This window comes from Gavia stellata, chromosome Z (genome assembly GCF_030936135.1).
Source record: "Gavia stellata isolate bGavSte3 chromosome Z, bGavSte3.hap2, whole genome shotgun sequence".
Classification (NCBI taxonomy): domain Eukaryota; kingdom Metazoa; phylum Chordata; class Aves; order Gaviiformes; family Gaviidae; genus Gavia; species Gavia stellata.
Genome location: NC_082637.1, coordinates 32,765,462 through 32,788,546, shown reverse-complemented (window position 1 = coordinate 32,788,546; position 23,085 = coordinate 32,765,462). Strand labels below are relative to the sequence as shown.

At 35.2% G+C, this 23,085-nt stretch overlaps 1 protein-coding gene across 1 annotated transcript in view; it reads right to left on the bottom strand.

The window, feature by feature from the left end:
* The window catches only part of KDM4C (lysine demethylase 4C), a 256,596-nt gene that overhangs the window by 123,739 nt on the left and 109,772 nt on the right, over positions 1-23,085 (bottom strand). The window contains exons 6-9 of the mRNA XM_059834281.1: positions 9,834-10,027; positions 6,890-7,128; positions 4,421-4,782; positions 1,952-2,063 (exon numbers count right to left, since the gene is read on the bottom strand). Coding sequence (XP_059690264.1) covers positions 1,952-2,063; positions 4,421-4,782; positions 6,890-7,128; positions 9,834-10,027 — 907 coding nt within the window. The remainder of the gene's footprint in view (positions 1-1,951; positions 2,064-4,420; positions 4,783-6,889; positions 7,129-9,833; positions 10,028-23,085) is intronic.

Sequence of the window (23,085 nt, the reverse complement as noted above, 5' to 3'; positions counted from 1 at the left end):
GGAAGCCCAGCAAGACTCTTATATCACTTGAAGTATAAAATAAGAGCTCCAAGCAAAATGCAGGTACAAAGCGCAGGTAAACACTGAAGTGTACAGCAATGCTGGAATCTGACCTGTAGCCACAGACATGGTATCAGCTCTATTCTGCACTACACATGAGTATCAAAGTGTCTAAGAGAGTGTGAGGACCAACCTCCAGTTCTGCCAACTGAAGAGATTCTGGAGAATAGTACCTGAAAACCCTGTGTGATACAGAACTAAAATGCTAAGGCAATACGAAAAAGGAATGTATTTGTTTTCCATTTTGATGGATAGTTTTGATGCACAGTTTGATAAGCTTCACAAGCCACATTTGATAGAATAAAGCAGATTTATACATCAGCTTTGGCTGGCTGTATATGTGATTGCTGGGTAAAGCAGATTTACTTTTTCTATTTACTTCAGAGAAGCAAATCCCTATCTTGGGTAAATTTCTTACCTTTTGTAGCCTGTCTGCACAAGACGGTGGCTCTCAAAAGTTAAAGCACTCAAGTAAGCTCCCAAAAAGAGCATCTGAGAAGTTCTGAGTATTGTTTTAAGATTTTTGATCACTGTGATATCTAATTACAGAGCACTAAATTTCATGGCTGCAGAATTATTTACTTGCTTATTTTGTACAGAACTCTGTTCTATATATCAATGTGGTTTATCATCATTATTTATGGACATGCTTCTTTTTCTTAATTTCTACTTCACTCTATCGCTTGAAGTGCCTCAAGGTACCATACAGTATACAACAACATGCATATCTGTAATCTATAGTGAAGATCTGGACAAGCGTATTCAAAACAATTGCCTAACATTATGCTTCTGATTTATGCAATTAAGTTAAACAGTGGAATTTTGTGGTCACAATTCAGCATTAAAATAAAATTTTAAAAAAATTACTTGAAGTACCTAAATACCAAATCAGAAGCCCAGTCTTAAGCATTCTTAGGAAGGCCATTTACCCTGCTTCCATTTGCTTTGTGCCACTTCGAAGTAAGCAGAAAACTGCTGAAGAAAATCTCTCAAGAATTGTTCAGCTGGGGAAATAGAGGAGACGTTTTGCTGCTTTCTAATACACAAAGGTTATTTTCATTATGTCTAACCTATGTTTTTACACCTCTTCTTATGTTTGTGAAAATATGGTACTTCTAACATCTTGCACGCTATTCACTACTTGCAAACCTGCACACTACCTACATAGTTAGAAGCACATACAGAGATATGAGACATGTAGTGAACATATGCATCAAAATCAGCTTTTAAATGACTACTTTAAATCGACAGAGTAAAATTTTTTTACCAAAAATACAGGAAGAGAGATGTTCATTCCTTCCATATGAAACTAAGCAAAAGCCTGGAAATCAAGACATATGTAAAGACTCTTGATAAGCTTTTGATGATACCCAGAAGTCTGTAACCCTTTTCTTGAATGAAAACTATAGTATCTTAAGACACTGACTCCCAAATGTCCAATATCTACCAAATACAGACAACAAGGAAAAAATAGCTTTAAAGCATTTTTAAATTCCCCCATAAAGTATAGGGGACTATGGCTTACACCTAAGATTAATATTCAAAGGATTCTTATGTCACTTTTATCTATGTTTACACAATTAAAAACTTGTTCTTAAACACAACTGTGTGAGTTCTAATAAAGAATATTTGATCAGTGAATATACTTGTTTTAAATAACATCTTATTGTTCAGAGCTTTTTGCAAAGACAGATCCAATGTTTTTAGAAGAATTTGAGTGAAAACAGGCAAAAAGAACATGACCTGTCTTGCGGATTCAGAGGTCTCACTGGTTACATCTCCTATGCAGAAAGAAATTATTTCATTTTGGTTGTTTTTGCAAATGCCTATATATATGGTCTCATAAAGACAGAAAAAGATCATAAAAAAATGTATTAAATAGTTCACTCACCTTCATCATTAGTTGCTTGCTGTTTAACTAAAGTCATTGGAGATCTAGCTGGGGGTTTATTTAGTGGATGACGCCAACTCTTAGATATTTTCTTTCTTTCAACTTCCACTGACTGAAAAGGAACAAACACAACTTGTTTAGTATGCAATTCTGCAAAGTTAATTTTGATGAAAAAAAACATTCTTCTGTAACTAAGCACAGATGTCAATTCTGTAAATACTCCCAGGGTACTTGAAGCACCTTTAGTGTACCAATAAAACATTTGTCTCTAATTCAGAATATATACTTTAATTAAAAAAGAGCAATCCTTGTCAAACACAAACGGTTTGAGGTATAAGTTACTGCAGCCCTTCGCAAATTCCAGAGCATAAATCCTGGTTTGCTTGGGTTATGTTCGAGAAGAAGAACAACCCAAACAATTCTGCAGAACCAGAAGTACAGTACAGCCACTAACCGTGGCTGGGAAAATGAGGCAGAAACGCACTGACTTCATTTGTGAAAGAGTGCAAAATTCCTGAGGAAGTAAAAAAATGATCTGGAGTTGAGATAAGGAATTAAGAGTCCTGACATGCGATTAACATATTGATTTGGAATATGAGGAAGTTCCTTCCTCCCTCAAGCACCCTTATGTACATTCAACTTGAAGTTATCCAAGCTTCAAGAACTAAAGCCAACCCCACAAATTCTGGAAGTGCAGCTTTCACAACTCCAGATTTGAGTGCTGGTGGGACAATCACAAAGTAAACCAGTTGCTGAAGGTATCTGGAGGTTCCAGAGCAGAGGAGGGCAAAGCACACTGGCAGAAGGGTGGGAAGGACAGAGTCTCATACAATTCCTACAGACCACAGCATTCTGCTCCTCAACCCCTAACAGGTTACACACATGCCCCTTCACTGATTTGAAGGTTGAAAATTACTACTATAAAAAAGGAAGTAAATTACAAAACATCATATTTACTGTGATAAGCAGAGGAAAGAAGAACTGTGGTTAAAGCACAGGACAGGTTTACAACCTAGAAAAAGTTACCAACTAAGTAAAAAGGGAAAGAAGATCAAGACTTTTTAATTGCATCTGTACAACCCGCTTCTTCACTTCTAATAAAGGAGAAAGAAAGAGTATGCAATTATACAGGACAATATCTGAAAACTTATATATAAATGGCTGAAAAGCACAGAAAGAGATAAATATAATCGCTAATACATGATGATTAAAACAGATTTTTATAGTCCTTCTTATTATTACCGTGGAAGGTTTGGAGCCAGGATTATTAAAACTCACAACATTGCAAAACAAATCATTAGTGCACAGTTCATGTCTGTGAAAGGGTCAGCATGATTTTACTTTGGCTTCTAAAATATAGTTCCCACTAAGTCTGGCAATCTGGCAGTGGATTTCCTGCCCTCTCTCTCTGACAAACTGGGATTGAACTCTCAACTCAGAAAGCTACTGTGGCTACCACCACAGCTGAATTTTTCATTATGCTTCCCACAGTCCACTGCCCACCCTTCATAGTAGAATAGCAAGAGTGAAAAAAGACTGTAATTTTGTAGGTGCCCCAGTGAAAACACATTACTAAACCTACTATTTAAAAATTTAAAAGTAATATTCCTTTTAGTAGAGGGATCTTCTCCTTCAAGCGTTTCCTTGACATGTTTTAAGCCATTTCCAAAATCCAAGAAGAGCAAGTTTCAGACCCTGAAACCATACTGTCCGTATAATCCTGCAATAGCTATGTCTTTAAGATTCACTTTCTCCTACTTCAGTACTATGGATACAGTTTCAACTAAAGCAAGGAAGTTCATAAAATTTCATAAACTATGAGAGATCATATAATAGAATGAAAGCACCTAACGCGATGCAGAGATGTTCCTCAGCTTTGCTTCGTCCAAGTCTTCATTTGAGAAGGGCATCAGTCCAAAAATAAATTACCATGTGCTTCCACACTGATATGTTCTGTCCTTGGACAGTAAGTCTCTCAGAATCAACCCATTCTGCTGATATTTCAACAGCATACTGTAAAATCTCCTTAAAACCCAGTCAAAACAGCCATTTTTTTGAAACACAAATACATGACACCAAATACCGCACTCATCTCTGGTAATTTCAATATCATGTCAACAGCAACAATTAAAGCTGATAGCCTTGCTAATACTGGCAGGCAGCGAACATGGGAATAGCTTGGGAATAGCTGCTGACAGTTCGGATTCACAGATATAAAATGAAAGTACTAGATATCTACAATCAGAGGGAAAATATGTCAACAAGCAAGCTCTGAAAATGTTCTACTTTTGGATCCAAATTCCCACTCTGGCCTGAACACTTCAAACATGTTCAAATTAGCATCTGATTAAAACCATGCATATTCTTAAATGCTTTAATATGGATATCAGGTCTCATTAGAAACATGTTCATTCACATTTCATTAAATCAGGAATATATTACTATAATGATGTAATTTGCTTCACATACACTGGATGTTTCCATGCCATCTTCTTCATCATTTTTTACAACAGTCTCTTCTCCATGTTCCAAGCTACTTCCACAGCTTTCTAGGTCGCTGACATCATCCTCTATTGAGACATTTTCCTCTTTATCTGGGTCTTCTGCTTCAGAAGCATGTCCCTCTGACTTATGGTATGGTATGGATGAAACAGACTGATTCTGAGATTTCAAACTGTCGTCTTTTCTACAGCTATCAAAAGTGGGCATGCAGGCCACAGAATCTTCAAATGTACAGAGAGGATGACTTGAATCTGTCCTGTCCCCATCTTCCATTTTTGTGTTCTCTAGTACAGGAACAGGGCTCGAAAATGAGTCTGAATGGATGCTTCCTATAGATCAAGAATATGATTTGTTAATAAATCTCACTTTATATTACTGTATTTCATTTCACAACAATCTGAGTTATTCAAATTCAAAGCATGGCTCCTCATTTAGAAATCATACAGAAAAGCATTTGATGGAAGGACATAGACAAACATGGAGTATAGGTTTGATCAAAGAATAAATTAAATGTAAATGTCTTGAGTTTGGAGTGTGAAATATAGTTTTAATCATTTAATCAGTACTTTGTATTTGAATTACAACAGGTCTTCATGTCATTCAAAATAATCAATATTCATGCAGCTTGTTTAGTCTCACAGCCCACAAGTACTTTGACTAGTTGGAAAAAAAAATAAAAGGTTGGTATGTTGACCTTTATACCCTGCATTTATATCTATTATACCTGTTTTAAAAAAGAAAATAAACAAAGACTAATGGTTTATAATTAGGAAGATATATTTCAAATAGATACCAAGATTATTTTGAAAACAGCACCACCAGTCTAAAAATGAAAAGCAATTAGCATAATTTTATATTTCAACAATTAGCACAGTTTTATAGTTCAGTGATGCTGAAGGGTGAAATTGTGTTGATTTTACTTTACTAAAATTGTTCATCTGCTGATGCTTGCATAGGATAGACAGAACAATGGGTTGGAGATGTCACCCAAAAAACATGTCCTGAAGCACTCTATGGCACACACCACAGTGAATTTTGATTCAGCAGCACATCCAAGGCATTAAGGAAAACAGTCTCTGTAAAGTCCCTCCCCATTCTTTCTTTACAATGGTTATTTTAACTTGTTTTTCTGAAAAATTCCCTTTTCAGGTCAAATGAATATAAAATTTAGTAATACAAAGCCCATCCAGTACCAAGATGTAATCTCTGGGTATGAAGAATCATGCCTCGACTGAGCGTAATGGACATACTAGCCAGAGATAATGCAGGACAAATTACCATCTCCAACGTGAGTACTGGAGCTTCCACCATCATATCTAAAATGATCCTTTTCCCTACAAAGGTCCAGGCACCACCCTTTAATAGCACAAGGGAAAGAGGACAGCGCTCCACTCTTCTCTGCTTTTCCTTCCATTGTCAATGAACACAGAACGGCCGCTAACTAAATACTAGTTTCTCAGTGGCATGAACACTCCTAACCTCTATTAAAAGTTGGGGGAAGCTGTAAAGGAATAGCACCTTTAAATAAAAAGATCATTAGAACAGACCTGGAAAGGCTTTGATAGTGCACCAACTAATTTGTACGCAGGAATTTCTAAGCCTCCATATTGGAATACTCACTTTGTTATCTTTATGTGGATCAATTCTGGTGTTTACCACCTCCAAATAACCATTAACACAACCATTAATATTCACAATCAGGGAAATGCTCTCTAGATGCAATTTGCAAGTAAATTTTCAGTATCAATATAAAACCAAACAGGACTGCTCACAAACTTAAAAGTTAAAATTGCAGTTTGCCTTTTTGAACAGGAATGTGAAACTACACCTGAACTACAATGAAATGTGAAACAGAAGAAATAAATTCCAGAATAGACCAAGTATATTAGTATAAAATAGTTGTGGGAAAAAAAAGAACCACCTTTGGTGTGACAAGGCCTTTATAACTTGCATTGTCAGACAGCTGAACAGGAAGTGACAAGAAATTTGCAATCTCAAAATTGAGCATTTTTGTGCACGAGTATAGAGCACTTCTAATATGCAGCATTCTTCATGTAAATACATGCAGGATACTACAAGCATATATGTTCTGTACTGTTTGCATAAGTGTTAAGACATTCTGTATCATTTCCGTATGAAAAGAGTTTTGCTGTAAAATGTATCAGTCTATTGAAGAAATGTAATTTACAAAACCTTGTCCTTTTTGCCCCTTTAAAAAACACTTCATTAAAACAGTTTAGGTGATATTACTCTCAGCTCTGAATATTAATTTTGGCATTTTCTCATTCTTACTGAACATCAATCAGTAAGATTGATAAGTAAGTATTTTGGTATGCTACTTAGGATAATACTATGTTTTAACATCCACTGATTTGTGGCATTAGAGTATCAACAGCCTAAAACTTACATGTGAAACATAATTGGTCCTTATCTCACCTGCAACCTTGACATTATCCAATAAATGTTGATCCAGCTGCGTTCTATTACTGTTTTCTTCTTCCCCAGAAGGCACTCCTGTGTTTACCAGTCTCACTTTTTTCCCAGGTTCTTCACTGACCTTGAAGCCATCAGTAGCTGCTTCAGTCGCTATGATTTCTGCACCAGCTACCATAGCAGATACTCTCTTGTCCTCTGGAGTTTTAAGCTTTTTAGATCGAGATCTGGTGTGCTGGAAGCTGTTATAAGAGATATTGCTGTCAGAGCAGAATGTCTGTCTTGGATAAGATAAAACGTCTACCAATATGTATGTCCCTTTCACCTGCTTAAAGTGGTAAAAACCTGACAATTTTTCATCTTTTTGTGTTCAGATAGTGTTTACAATTTATTAAGAGATAGATTAACAATTGATTGGATTTAACCTTCTAATCTTTTATCACCATTCTATGGCAAAGTTATTAAACTGTAAAAGTAAAATAACCTTAAGTAACTATGACTTAACCAGCAACCAAACTAGCTTTTTAATGAATCATTCTTTTGAACCTGAAAGAGAATAACCCTTATAAAAGTAATGAAGACAAACCATTCTCAGTAATAATAAATACACTAGTCTGAATACCCTTGTAAAATCTGATCTGTTTCGATATCTTAGAAGTTTTTATATGCATTTTAACACAAACAACAAGCATCTGAAAGAAGGAAAAATTCTGATCAGCAAGTATTTCGAATGGCTACATTATCAAGCAATACATTTCATAATGCTGTGTAAAAAACAAAGCTGAAATTAAAGCTTCAGCATCAGTTTTTGCACCCTCAGAAATAGAAGGGAAAGGTTAAAGCAGGAGAAATGGTAGCCTCTGTCAGAAACCAGTTTGTATTTCATGTGCTTGGGATAAAAGTAACAGATTTGTCCAGTTTCAAATTCAACTATGTGACACGGGAGGACATTTTTATGTGCTCCATCACACATAAGGTTTCATAACACACTAGTCATAAAAGCCCAACTATGGCAGGTAAACCAGGAGTTTTACAAAGGTCTTGCATCTTAGACTATAGACTTCTCCAGAAAAACATTTTGCTACCCCTTACTTTTTATCCTATGTCCACCAATGCATACCTTTCAACACCCTCTCTACAAAATAGTAATTTCCAGAAAAATTGCCAAAGTATGAGACGCCCATCAGTTCACATTGTAATATAACAGTGAGTATTATTACTGTTTACATGCAGTTCTATTGTAGCAAAGGATTTCAGCTATAAATGTCAGAGTTAAGCTCTCCCTGTCACTATATTTGTGAAGATTTCCATAGATGGTATTCCTATTTTCACTCTGCTGGAACTTGTATTATTCCCATAATCAAAATGAGTACAATTTTAATCAACACATTACACCAGAAATGAAGCTGAATGAACATTTTATCCTCCCTTTGCACTATGCATTGCTACCATGCCTGAATAAAAGCCAACTCAAGAATTAAGCAGCACTGAAAATGTGTTTATCAGCTTAGGTAAGTGCATGAAATCATCCCACATGTTCCTATGATAAAACTTTCAACACAATTATAATAAAGTCTTTGTTTCTAGTTAAAACTGGCTACCCATAAGGGTATTACCAAAACAAAGTGTGAACTTGCAGTTACATGGTAGAATACATACAGTGAAACTTAATACAGGGCAAAATAGCATTCAACTAGCTAAACAACAGAATTACTCTCTCTGTGTGTCCGGGTTAATATTATACATATACTAACAAATTGGCTGTCCAGCTGCTTCACTAGTTGTCTTCAAGAACTGATTCTACCCCACAACAAACCCAAGGTTACATTTCTCAACTATGATGTTCTACTACAGTGGCAGTTGGTCCTCTTCTTTACAGGTTGACCTTCCTATCATTTTCCTCAAGAAATGCATTAACTTACAAAGAAAATGAGGAAATTCCATTTAAGAACAAGTTTAAAAAGTAACTCTATTGTAAAATGATTTGAAGGAGGAAAAAGGTCTTAAAAAAATTCACTATTATCTTTAACACAGCAAACTGCACTCTGTAGTAAGTAGATACCAATAAAACTGCCCAGCCTAGGCTAGAAATTAAGTAGATCTTTAGTAGATAATGAAGAAAAAAAATCCATAAAGATACTGTTAAGTAAGATAGGAAAGCATTAGTGTACAAAAAATATTTGTGCAATGCAAACAAAAAACATGATGCACACAAAGAAAATAGATCCAGCTATGAAACTGCTTTAATAGGCCAAAGTTTTGATAGCTTCAGTGACAAGCTGAAAAACATTTTTCCCCTATTTTTCTTAGTCGTGTAGGCACAAACAACTGAGATTCAGGTCTTCCTTATGCCAAATTATGATCTGTGATTGACCTGTGGTAGACACAGGTAGACAGAGATGTTTCAGCTGCAGCACTGTTGAGAGTGTGCCAAACAGGCAGTGGTATCTCCTTGGAGTTAGATGGCAGTGAGGTCTAAGACTATAGCTAGAAACTTCACACAGCTGTTGTGATTCTACCACAGCTTCATGGTAAGTTTTTCCAATTTAACCTTCACCTCAATTCTTAGGAGACTTCTCCCTTATCTTTTGGTTGCAGATGTCACTAGGAACAATGGCAACCATCCACGCCTTGAAAATTTTAATGGAATAATCTCTACTAAAGAAAGATTCTAAATACTACACTGGAATGCATTTTGGTGCTCTCCATAGTCATTAACTTCAGCTATGCATACAACTTTTAAGTGGAATTTATTTTTTCATAGTCGCTCTGAAAAAAAAAGACTTGCTTGTCCCCAAGTTCATTTTAATACAGAAAACAGAAAAACAAACTTCATCTAAAGTCAAGTAATTGAAATAAAACATCAGAGGAAGGAAAAAAAAAAAAAAAAGAGGAAATCGACACCATATTGAAAACAATTAAATGAAGGATAAAGAAATATAGATACCACTTGGGAAAATTCTTTATTTTCTTTCTTCTCTGTAGCCAGGTCTTTACTTCAGGTGTTGATTCAGGAGTTGGTTTTGTATGATCAATGGTGTATAAATCCTTGCCTTGTTTCCACAGCTGGTATCTGTCTGGTTGAAACTTCCTCACAAAGATGTCCATAGATATTGTCACCATGTCTCTCCTACAAGTGCACTGCAAAAGAAGACAGGAAATCGTAAGTGACAAGTAATGGAATATGCCACTGTTTGCAGTAAAGACACTCCAAAATAAAAATCCCACATGTGAAAACTAACTCTATTTTAATCAAAATTTTCCTTTTAGCCTCTTCCTCACTTCTTCGGGGGGGTAAGGATTGTTTAAATGAAGATACTATCTGAACAAATGTGACACACTAGGATTCCACAAAGGTACTTACAGACACTCCATTGTTTCATTAACTCCTACAGTTAGGAGTTAATAAAAGAAACAGAGCATTTCTTTTATGCTCTGTTAGCTGTTCTTGATAATTTTAAGCATAATACCATGCTGAATCCAGAGACTGGACATATCTGTAGTGGCGTCACAATTTTCTGTTTAAACATAACTCATGTAGTATCCACCTGATCCAAAGGTCTTTACAGACATATACAGTCCTAGCTTTTAACTCTTCAAAACAAAATGCATATGAGTACCATATCAAGTTACAGTTTTGCCCAGGTTCTTCTACACAGAGAAAGCAGTAAGCAAGAGAGGGGAATATTATGTTTAAGGTCTAGAAGAGTGTGTTATAAACATTTAATCTGACCTTCTGTGCAATGCAGACCCTAAAAATCTCATGCAGCACTTTCCTCATCAACTTTGCTCTAGTCCCTCAAAGAATTTTTGCATTGCTTTTCTTTACAAATTACGCATCTGAGTTTAATATTTTAGACTTCTTTAAATAAACTCTTAATGATGATCATGAAAATGCAGAGGAGCCCTCACTTGGAATACTGTAGATGCTGAGGCAATTTTCAGACTAAAGTCACTGTACCTAATGTTCCAAAATAGTTAATAATTTAGGAGACTGCAATAAGTAAATCAATATGCCTACAGCACATAAACTATCATGGTGGGTTAAGCTTGGCTGGCTGCCTTGTGCCCACCAACCTGCTCTCTCATTCCCACTCCTCAGCAGGACGGGGAGAAAACAAGATGAAAAAGCTCATGGGTTGAGATAAGAACAGGGAGATCACTGACCAGTTACCATCACAGACTCAACTTGAGGAAATTAAATTAATTTATTGCCATTTAATAACAGATTAGAATAGTGAGAAATAAGAACAGAACTAAAAACAGCTTCCCTCACCCCCTTTTTCCTAGGCTCAGCTTCGCTCCTGACTCTGGTGCCTGCAGGGCTGTTTCTCTCCCATTTTCCTCACTCCTCTCTCTCACAGCTGCTGCACAGTGTTTTCTACCCTCTCCTAAATATGGTATCACAGAAGCACCACTGGAGTTGCTGAAGGGCTCAGCTTTGGGCAGCGGCAGGTTCATTTTGGACCTGGTTCTGTCCGACAGGCAAGTAGCTCCTGATCCCTTCTCCCAGAAGCCACTGCAGCCCTCCTACACTACCAAAACCTTGCCACGTAAACCCGGTACAATTATTCAGATTGAAAGCAAACTGACTGGCTAAAACATATAGTCTCAAATGGAAAAACTTTTAAAGAACTTAGTGTTATAGCTAAATGACTCAAAGGGCAAAACTGAGACAGTATTTTCTTTAAGGTAAACAGAGACATATAAATAAACCTGGTAAATGCATGGCCTGGCTTTCTCGTTTGCTACGGCTAGTTTTATCACCCCTTTTAAACAAGGAGGATTGATCATAGAAAAGTTGAAACACACAAGGGACTGAATGCAACTTTTCTACTAGCTAGCTTTCAGTGTGCTGGATGCAAATTTCTTTATTTGCTATTTCCATCTATCATTTCTAGTCCACCCTTCTTCCTCTTGAAAATCATAAGATATATAAAGAAAAGAAGGCAACCGAGATGCATTAAAAATGCTTGCTTTCCTTTTAATATGTCAATATCAATATGCTGTATATTCACAACACTGCCCTCTAATGGGAGATGGACTGGAAAGAAGAAAAAAAATTCAACACAGAAATTGTAATTTTATGCAGATGTCTTTAATGATAGTTTTTACCCAAAATATGGTTAGAATTTTACTTTTTCAAACAACATGTATATACATACATATACACACATTCTGTAAAAGACTTAACCTTATTTGTGTCTTATTCAGAGAGTCCTTGATCAGTCGCAATGAACAGCAACAAAAAAGAAATTAAGATACTTCTGTATACTGCAAAGGTGCATAGATGGTCCACTGTAATATTTTTAACTTTTGAAAATGAAATTTGTAACATAAAGACAACCAACACTGGATTTTCTCTCCATTTACACGCAAAATCCTTTCATATTCAAGCCATGTTGCTACACACGGATTAGAAATGGTTATTAAAGCACAACTTTAGAGGATTAATGTTTTTGCTGTTAGACACCAAGACTTCCAGTGGCTTGGAAGAAAATAATTATCTAAGCCAGCATTGAAGTATCAAAGAAGAAAATGCATCAAGAAATAAAAAGTATTCTATGATAGAATGATAATAATATATGAAAGACTCAAATTATGTCTAAATGAGGCACAGAATTTCTGTCTTTCAGTCATCTTGGATCAGTTTCCACTACATTTTAATAGAACTACTGCAAATTATTTTAAAAAAACAGGCAGGTATTAGAAATATCCTAGGGTTTTTTAGAGGTTTTAAAACTTTTTAGAACATACACTTCTGAGTAAAAAGTAATGGAGAAACATCATGCTCAACAGTACTACTGCTTGCCTGAAAGCACAGAAGACAAGCTTCTAGGCACTAAAAGGTGGAAATACTTAGAAGTATATCAGACAACGACAGCAGGTACGTTCTGAAAACCATTTCTACTCATACTCCCTAAAATTAGCCAATAAAAAAAAAATTGGTTGCCTTGACAAATAATCTGAAAGATTTTTTATTCTTGGTGGTGGTGGTGATGATTTTAATGTTTTTTCTTCATTTCCCATTATTCATTTCCCAGACTTATAGCTGACAGTTATATAGCATCCTGCTCCCAAGACAGAAACATGACTGAAAGATTCTCTCTAAAGCAAAACTAAATGTCGTTCTGTTGAAGAAGCCTCTAGAGACAGACACAAAAGGGACATGCCACTGTCTATTAAAATACTCACAGAGGTACTTTCATGGATCACAATAATTTTGGAAGCATCTTTTAGTATTTTTAAAAGTAAATGCAAAATCAAAGTTATTGGATCACCATGTAAAATACAGCTGATGTTGCTTTAGATAAACATCACAACCTTTGCATTGGAAAGAATTATTTTCTATATGCAGTAGGATTAATCTGATACATATTCTTCAATCAAAGATTAGTATGACAGTCAGAATACTTAAGGGAACAGAACTCTCTCACAATTCTTTGATATTACTACTAACATCATCAACATCACCATCACTATTATTATTATTTATCCTATCTTAAAGACACAGCTTGGAGGTAAGCAATTCAAATAACATTTATTAGTAGCTGCATGCCTTTATAGCAATGAAGTGGAAGAAAAATGTTTCAGCAACTTTAACTATTTGGTATAACTAAATGTGAGATATATTTGTAATATGAGAAAATGACCTAGGAGATACATACTTGGCCAAAAGAATTTTTTCAAATACTTGCTATCTGTGAATAGACAAAGGAATAATTATTCTGTACTTTAAAAAAAAAAGTTAAATTCTTCCCATTTTGGACTCTGATTCAGGTAAATTTAAAGGAATACAACAGGCTTCTAGGTTTATACATATTAGAGTTAGACACATAATTAAGCACATTTTAAAACAGGGGCATTTTTCTCCTATTTGCTCTCACTGAGGGAATCGTAGAATTCATGTTTTGATCAGCAGCATATTGACCCACTAACATCTATGCTAGTACCTAAGAATAGCTCTTGAAAAACATTTTATATAATTAAGAATCAAGAACATGTATTAAGGGTCTTTCTAATACTCCATCACTAATATTAAACTCTTTCACCAAACAGAATCACTGGATTTTTAAAATTAACATAAAAACATTCACTCTGTAGAGAGTGTCATATTTTACTGCAATAGAAAGTAAATAGACAGTTTATTTTATCACTTGACTATTAGAATGGGACTAGTATTTCTTAGCACCACAGTTCTAAGCACAGGAATGTATATTCAGAGTCCAGCCTTTGTGATTTGCATTTTTCTCTTTTAGTTCAATGAAGTATACCTGATGATGCACCTTCTACGATGTCAAATTATGTCGTTAACCACAAAAATATCTTCTCAACCTAAAAATCAGTTGTTATAACACAGTGTTACTTACAGAAAGTTTACTGCTGTGAAGCATAAAAAGGGAATTCACAAATGACCCAAGTACAGCAATTCTGAACAATTACATATATCCTTTAGCTCATTAATTAGAGCAAAGCAATAGTTGTAACATACTGTACACAGTGTAACAGGAAACCTAGTAAGGAAATGTTCCTTCTCTATTCCCAATAAATTAAAAAGAAAAATGAAAAAGTTACAAAATTGAAAATTGTATTCCTACATACCAGCTGGGAAAAACCTAAAATTAGAACTCCACAGATTGCAGATTAAAGGGGGTTCTGGGAAGACAGACACAGATATACACCTGGTATGAGCAGACGGGCTGAGGAGTAAGAACTTTTTCTGTTATTCTGGAGCACTGTTTATTGGCTAAAATAAACTGCTACCTCCATTGGATTATTTAAGACTGTTTTCTGGCATAATTACTATATCTGTGTGTCATTACTAATGTTGCTAGCAAGTCAAATTATTGTTAGGACTTTCAGAAGTCTTTTTTAAATTCAGGTTCAGATATAACAATAATTGAAGATTCATGGTAACATAACCAGATTAGTATAGACACATTGTTTTCCACAATTCAGATTTTACAGAGCTCCAAACCTAGCTGCCCTTATTAAAAATCATGTTTGCATTTACACGTGATAATGCTCACAGACAGATCATGTTGAAATCTAAATACTATTAAGACTCATTTAAAGCTTTAGAACTGTTGAGCATTCCGCAATGTTGCTTCTGAAGCACAGCACAGCAAATGGAGTAGTGACTTGCCGTTGTACTAATAAAATTATAAATTACTTTTTAAAGGTCAGAAAATAAGTTTTTCTAAACATTTTGAAGATGTTCTAAAATGTTGTGACACATTTTTCTCAGGTTTCACCTTTTAGCATCTAGAACGTTGTATTAAGGGATGGTAAAACCAGCAAATTAATGTTATCAATGGTAAATCACAGTATATAATGACTTCTGCCTGGGGGAAGGAGAAGAAAGCAATGAAATTCCAATCAGAGTTAAAAGCTGTGAAGCATGTAAAGCACCACCATATTCATTAAGTTTCTCTAAGGCATATGATAAATTCTTGCAAAAGCTTGGGTCAGTTTTTCAAGATTTGAATGCCCAAATTTCATCACTCATGCACATCTTGTAGCTTCTGTAAATGCTGTGTCAAACAGCAGGCTGAATCAACCACTATTTTGTTTACATATCAATAGCCTCACTGTTCCAATTGTTAAGTGTTATTCTTAACTGAAAATTCACAGAGAATAAGAACTACAAAAATTAACACCTAACCTATTTATTCTAGATTGTCCATCTACTGAATCATTTTTTGCCCAATATGACTCTTAAATCGAGTTTATGTCTCCCAAACACACTTTATTGTATTCTTGCTCAGCTAAGCAAAACAATCTTTAGAAAACCTATACACCTTCCAACAGATAATGAAAAAATCCGTAGTTCTATACACCTTCATTCCAGGAATTTCAGAATGCTTTGCAAATATTAATGTTTCTTCCTGATAACAGAGAGGAAACCAGACCACAGAAAGGCTTTGTTTGTCAAGGTCACAAGGCAAGCCACAGTCAGAAATGAGACCACAATATATTTGATTTTCAGTTCCCTGCTCCAGGTGTTAGACTTTATTTCTAAACTGAACAGAGGAAAAGAGAATGATTTGCCCAGTTCTTAAAATAACTTTTTTTTTCCAAGACTCTCCTACTATTCCAATTCTATTACAGAAAGAAAAAAAAAAGAGGGCAGAAAAATATTAGTGAAAATAATTATATGGTCCTACCATGTATTTTAAAAGGTAATAAAACCCTAGAAATTTCAAATAATCTGCAACTATCTATTTATGCAGCTTCCCCTTTAACAAAAGATGGAAAGGAAAGAAACTGTAGCTATACAATGTTCTACCACTATTTAAATCCAAACTAAGTAAGCAATGGAGCATTGAGATATTAAAAAAAAAAAAAAAAAGGCAAAAACAAAAAACCAAAACACATACTTCCAACCCTCAAAAAAACCCAAAACAATCCTGTCAGAAACAATGCAAAGAAAAAGCACCCAATTAGAACAATCTTCAAAAGCAAAATTTTCTGCCATTGTTAAGTAAACCATTTTGCTGAGAACAATGCTGTGTTGATGCTGTATTGACATGTTGAGAAGACAGGTTTTGTAACACAGGTTGTCTAGGTTTGGGAAGGTACGAGAGGATGAGAAAGTAGGAGAAAATGTCAGTAAGACAGAAACTGTAGAATCCTCTATGACTTTTCCTCTAATAAATAAAAGCTGTATGGAAAACCCATCAGAAGCAAAGAAGAAAGAGTAGCTGAACCACAGGAAAATTCATTGCATGAAGTATACATTCAAAATAGGGTGAAACTACCCCTAGACATTTTTGGAAGAAATGGAATATGTTTCTGTTGACTAAAGCTCTCATACAAAAAAACAGACTCACTGATGCAAAGCAAAGTCCCTTCTAGCAAGCGCTGGGTTATCAACAAATACATCATTGTCACTGAAGATCCTAGAGAAACATCTGCCAATAGTCATGGAAAATTGAACCCATTCCTAGAAAATATGAGTTTCCAGCTAACAAATATGATAGAGAAACAGAAAGGCTCAGTGTAAACAGAGATTGTATTCAATTTAAGTTCCTAATGAAAACAAATGACAGACCATTCAAAGCAATGGAATTTCCTTCCACTCAAGTGAAGAAAGAAATGAAGGAACAATGATGTTGACAATGCAGGCCTGACTGGCTTATGGTTTCTAAAAGAGTGATAATCAAATGAAGGACTTGACAGAAGATGATGACCAACATTCCTCTTACCTCAGATAATTTACCATGCCCTAGAGTTGGGAAAATAAACATTACTTCACTGTTCACTGAAGTGGTTATGTTGCTGCAGTGATCACAGTTCCTATGCTGACAACTACGGACAGAAGGCAGAAACATTCCCAAAAAAGACCTAATAATTCCGACCTAGTGGTGGTCAAGGTTTTCAGAGAACAGTAAAAACAAAACACACTAACTCTGCAGCTATATCAGATACATCTATTTAACCTGTTTATATGTTCATCAGCCCATAAAAGCGAATGAGAATTAGAGCAAACTAAGTATCACCAAGTGTTACAGTAAGTAAGAATGAATATGAACCTGGTATACGGAGCTCAGTGTGGAGCATGCAGGCTCATTAGCAGATAGGAAATCAAAACCTATTTGCTAAGGTACCAGAATTACTTGCCATGTCTTTGGTTCAACACATTTTATTAAACCAGTCTATAACAGGACTGCTCTCAATCCATTAGCTCTTTGACTTGCAAAAGCCTAGTATAGCTAGTATCTCCAAGTATCAGTATTACTTGCAGTACAAGCATTGACTTGCCATTACCATATTCAGAAGTAGGTTAGACAGTCAAATTACTGATCCAAGAAATATCTGGTAACATCAAAGACTGCACAGACAATAAAAAATATACACATTTGAAAATGTTATTTTTCTAATTTTATTCTGAGATTCACTTTGTGATGCATTAGATAGCACTGTGTTTTGCTGCCCAGGAAATACAGACTGAAAGAAGTTTGGTATTCCAGAGCATTATTACCATATAGTACTGGACACTAAAAGAACTTCAGAACCAAAACCTGTAGAGCTATGTAAAAGAACAGAGAGCAGCATACACCCATGGTCTTTCTCCCACACTCACACATCCACACAAGACCCTCCAGCCATCCTCTGAAGCTGGGAAGGTAGTACGACCAGAGAGCTGTGTGGTTGCAAACGATAAAAGTATCACTACTTTCTTCGCTAGGTGACTGCACTATTAACCTGTTTCTACCAACTTGTGTCACATACCACCACAACTGCTTGACATTAGAAGGTTGTGAAGAAGTGTGTTCAAAACCGTTTTGTCTTCATCAGTAAGTAGTCATGGATGATTCTTGACATGCCAAGCGTGTTTAAACCAAAACCTCTTTACTATGCTTTAGTATTTTTAAATCTGCATACAATTAAACATATATGCTAACGAGCAAACTTTTTAAAACACTTTTCTAATATGGGTAGGGCAAAAGGCTGTATAAGTGAAGACTGAAGGCTTACAAACTTCTCTAGCAGCGGTTATGACACAGTAAGAGGAACTTGCCAAAAATGTTACCAAATGCTGATCATTTGTAGCAAGTAGATTCAAAAGGCACCACACTTATGACGACTCTGCTCTTATCAAACAGTATGTTTAGTTCAGGTTTTTTACTTTTCCTTTTTTTATTAAACGGAATACAATAAAGAATATGTGTCATTTTATCATTATTCATTTTGGGTGGCTGTGGAAGATAAAAGGTATGCCTTCTTTCAATAATTACTTTCTAGAGTAATCAGAATTGCCATCAGCCAATTGTTCCTTATGTTTTGACTAAAGATCGGGATTCTGCTTGTGAAAGAGTGACAATATGATGTGCTACTTATTGAGTTTTTCTGCCAAATGAATAGGAGATATTTTCCCACAACACTGCAGGGAGATAAAGAATTTCTGTAGTCTTAAAACCTAATAAAACTACAGGCAAAACAAAAATATGGCTAGCTTCCTGTGGATTGGGCCCAAAATTTAGGATAAATAGTTCATTAAGAGTAGCTATTTGATGTTTTCAAGACAATCAGGTAATCAGATTTACCTCTTCATAATCAGCTTCTCTAGGATATTAAATATGAGTATTTTTAACTAAGGATTTTGGGTGAGCATAAAAACCTAAATACTGCATTTATGATGCTGTCATATCCTTAAGAATATTTGGTTTAATCAGCTAGACACAAGACTTTATGCATGGAGTTCACATTACTGTAGTTCTTACTTACAAACCATAAAATGTATTCTTTCACTGACTTTTAGTCCATTTTAAAAAATACATTTATTCCACCTGTAATAAATAAAACTGCTATTGAAATTTAAAGGCTTTAACTCCATAAAAACATCTTGTTTGCATTTCATGCAAAAGAATATTGTGTTACATGCCTTTCCTTCTGAGAAGCCTTTACAGGAGGTTTGTATTTGGCAGACAGAGAATTGTTAAGACAAAACAAAAGGTCCTGTGTAATAACCTGGTTGCTTTTTAATCTGTGAAAAGTCTATTAATCAGACAGAACATGTCCAAAGAGTGAAAGAGATTTCTGCATCAAGTCTGTATTAACTTCCAACTGTTCCATACATTTCTATAAGATGTTCTGTCCCCACTTGCAGCTAGACTGAAATCTGTCATAAAAAAAGCTGGTATCAGTTCCATAGGCTGGCAGGCAGTGAAGCCCAATCTAAGATAACTCAAACTCATTCCAGCCAACTGTATTTCTGGTTTAAAAAACCCCACATGTGTATGTTTTATACAGTGACACCCAAAAAAAGGCTGTAAATATAGATGTGTAAAAGGAAATCACTATATGCAGTTCTTTTGTTTATGCCTTGAAAAATGCCTTCGCATTGTGATTATTAACTGTCAAGAAAAACACCTACACACATATGTTCTACATTCATAAATATGTTCTTCAGGGGAAAAAAAACAAAACAAAACAAAACCACAAAAATGTGAACAGCAGTAGCTTTCCATTAAGAAATGCAAAACTCGTTTTTCCTGGCTCTTTGACACAGTAAATTGAAGTGAGAAAACTAGGTTTAAAAGAGAAAAAAAAAATCAATATGAAAAACTATTGACTATTCTAATTCTACATTAAATATATTTTATATAGATTGAGTATTGCCAAACTGAAATGTTGTGATCAACGAGCCCTACTCTGCCCATAAACACTTGCACTAAAAAAGTAAGTTCTCTATGTAACCATATAGTTAAACCATTCCTATCAAAGAGAACTACCTTAATGTAGTACCCAGCTTAAAGCAGAAGAATCAGAATTTGTTACCCATTTCCATAACTTTTAATAGATCTTTTCCTTCCTTGCTGCCTATCTAAAAAGCTACCAATATTTCAATTAAAGAAAAAAATAGCTTACACTCTATAATAGTTCTAATTAAGAATCCCAACTCTACAAACAGAATTGAGTTCCATTTCAATGCAGTGTCCAAATTTCTGGGTATTTCCATTCCGTTTTGAAGAATTGATGATGGAGGTGAAATCCTCATTTGCAAAACCTAAAATAGAAGACCTACCATCTTGATGTTCAGTTGTGTGCATTCAAAAATATTGAATTCAAAATCACGCTTCCTTGCAGATCTTCACAAGCTTAGGTAATACAACTCTATGTTCTGATTTGCAGGAGCTTTCTCTCTAAGTCCAGGTCTGGCATTCTAACATGAATACACTTGATATTGCCCTTAAAGAATCATCACTCTCATTTGATTCAGGCAAAATCTGTAATTATATCCTTGTGTTAACATGTTTTTTCCCAAAAGTAAAGACTGATGTTAAATTAGGTATCTTGATGGCAGGACCAACAGGAGAAGAAATTAAACTATGCAGAGAATAGAACAGAGTATGTAAACATCTTCAGTAAAGGATGGAAATGACCACAGAATTTTTGGGTTTTTCCTGATGCTTTTTCCTTATTCCCTGTTAAACATGTGTGCTTTAAGTCCAAATTCTAGAAAACAGCACTAAAAAGTTTTGTGTTCAGCATGGGTCTCTGAATACTTAATAGGGTTATTTTTTATTTATATTGCATGTGATAAGACCAAATTAGATCATTAAATTTTAACATTCCATGGAGGACTGATAATGGCTTTCTGATGATGTCAGAATAGTTAGTATAAAACTTCTGCGTTTACTTTTCCAGTGTGATCAGCATCTTATTTTATTGTGCAGATGTCACTCTACCAAATTATTATCAGAGTGTTCCATTTTAAGTAGATAATTCTATGCCATATGTTTGTGTAGGAATTAAGATTCTTGCACTGGAACATACCATATTGCTCTCTCACTAAAATACAGTTAAAGAATTAATGCTTAATAGACACTTGCAGTGAACACTAAACCTGCCACGGGGAGCAACGTGACACAAAAAGGGGAGTGTTACTTGATGTTCTTTTCAACTGTAAGCAACCCTATTGGAAAAGAACTAGTAATTTAAACTCAGGACTTGTACCATCACAAAATCACAACAGGGAAGATAGAGGGACTGTGAATTACTTTCTTTGATAAGTTGCCTCTAAGCTTATCTATCTTCTGAGAAAATGCAAAGTTTCTTCAGCTTCTGTTGACTTCAATGGAAGCTGAGGATGCACTATGCCTTGCAGAATTAGAAGCTTTGTGAATATAGGTAGCTTAAGGGGAACATAAAACTGGCTTCAAGAGAGACATAAACAGAAGGAAATATAAGTTAAAAGAAATTATAAATAAAGATTGCAACCTCTGTCAGAAACGTTGGCTTTTTTATCCAAATTCATCACAAGCATATGTGAAATGTTTGTGTTACAGGAAAAAACAGTAGAAAGATGACCTTTCTAAAACAAGATGCACATCTTAAAATCATTTGTGTGTCAAACATTTACCCATCAAATACCACATCTTCTACCCTGTATACTCTAAAAAGGCAAAATGACCACTTCCAACTTTTTCACGATTGCATACAAATACAGAAGGAACGGCAATGGATTTATTGTGTGCTATGTCTTCTTTTTCAAGAATAACATTCTTAAGGGAGATGTCAGCTGCAGTAAACAGAACTGCCAGAAAGCTCTACCAAAAGTTCACATTCTTCATACAGTATCAAGTGGAATGAAATAAATCACCTAACAGAAGGCCTAGGTACCTACCAAATGAGGTTTGGATCATGAAGATTATTTCATTCTAATGTTTCTTTCTTTCAGGTTGATTGTAGGGGAAAGTGGAAAAATAAAGGAAAAAAGATATCAAGCAGTATACTGTAAGTAGTAAAAGCCATCTATTTAAAGACACACTAGTTACTTTTCCTATTTTTTAAGGACAGCTTTTAAGCAGGTTGAGATTTTATTACTGCTCCATTTCTGGGGATCATAACAAGCAATACTGCAGTGTAGAGGAAGTAAAACCGAATGGTTCTAACGACAACATGAAAGCAGAATCAAGGCTATTTCTATTGCACGAGAAGCAGAAGGCGGGTTTTTTGCCCTTTCTTGTTCTCCTACTCAGGAACTCAGCATTCATCACTGGAAAAAATAAGCCTAATTCGTTCCTGTCGTATGCTTTTGCAGTTGTGGTTCATGTCCATAGAATTAAACCTATGCCACACATCTTTTTCCCCACCTGACCTACCAGGTTGCCCGCTCAAATATTAAGAACAGAAAAAGTATTTTGTTATGTCTTTCTAAACTATTTTTACAGGACCCCAACCTGGAACTTCACTTCCACCAGGCATAAAAATTCCATTGTGATACTAGCCTAAATACATTCATAAGTTGCCTATGTCATTTGTTCATATTTGTACTGGGGTAAACACTTTCAAACTTGAAACAATAATGTTTCTAAACCCACCAGGTTTGCAACAGAAACAGAGGATTTGGTCACAAAACACTCAGGTACAGTTTGGTGTCCTGGACCCATCCAACAGGCATAAAAATTATGCCTATACGGAGAAAACCAGAAAGCTAAAATGCAGTTATACATAAAACTGTAGCTTGCTTCTCAATCCCACTTCTGTGGCTGTGCTATCTATTCAACTCTGCTCTAGTCAATAAACCAAAGGGTTTTTTTAATTTGCTTTCAAATGAGAATCCTCCCTTTTCAACAACTTTTTGAATTAACTTTTCTTGAACACAAGTGATAAGAATAGCATAGTCTTTCAGATGAATTTTACTATGGTCTTTTACAATGGCAATGATACCTTCATATCACTAGTACAAA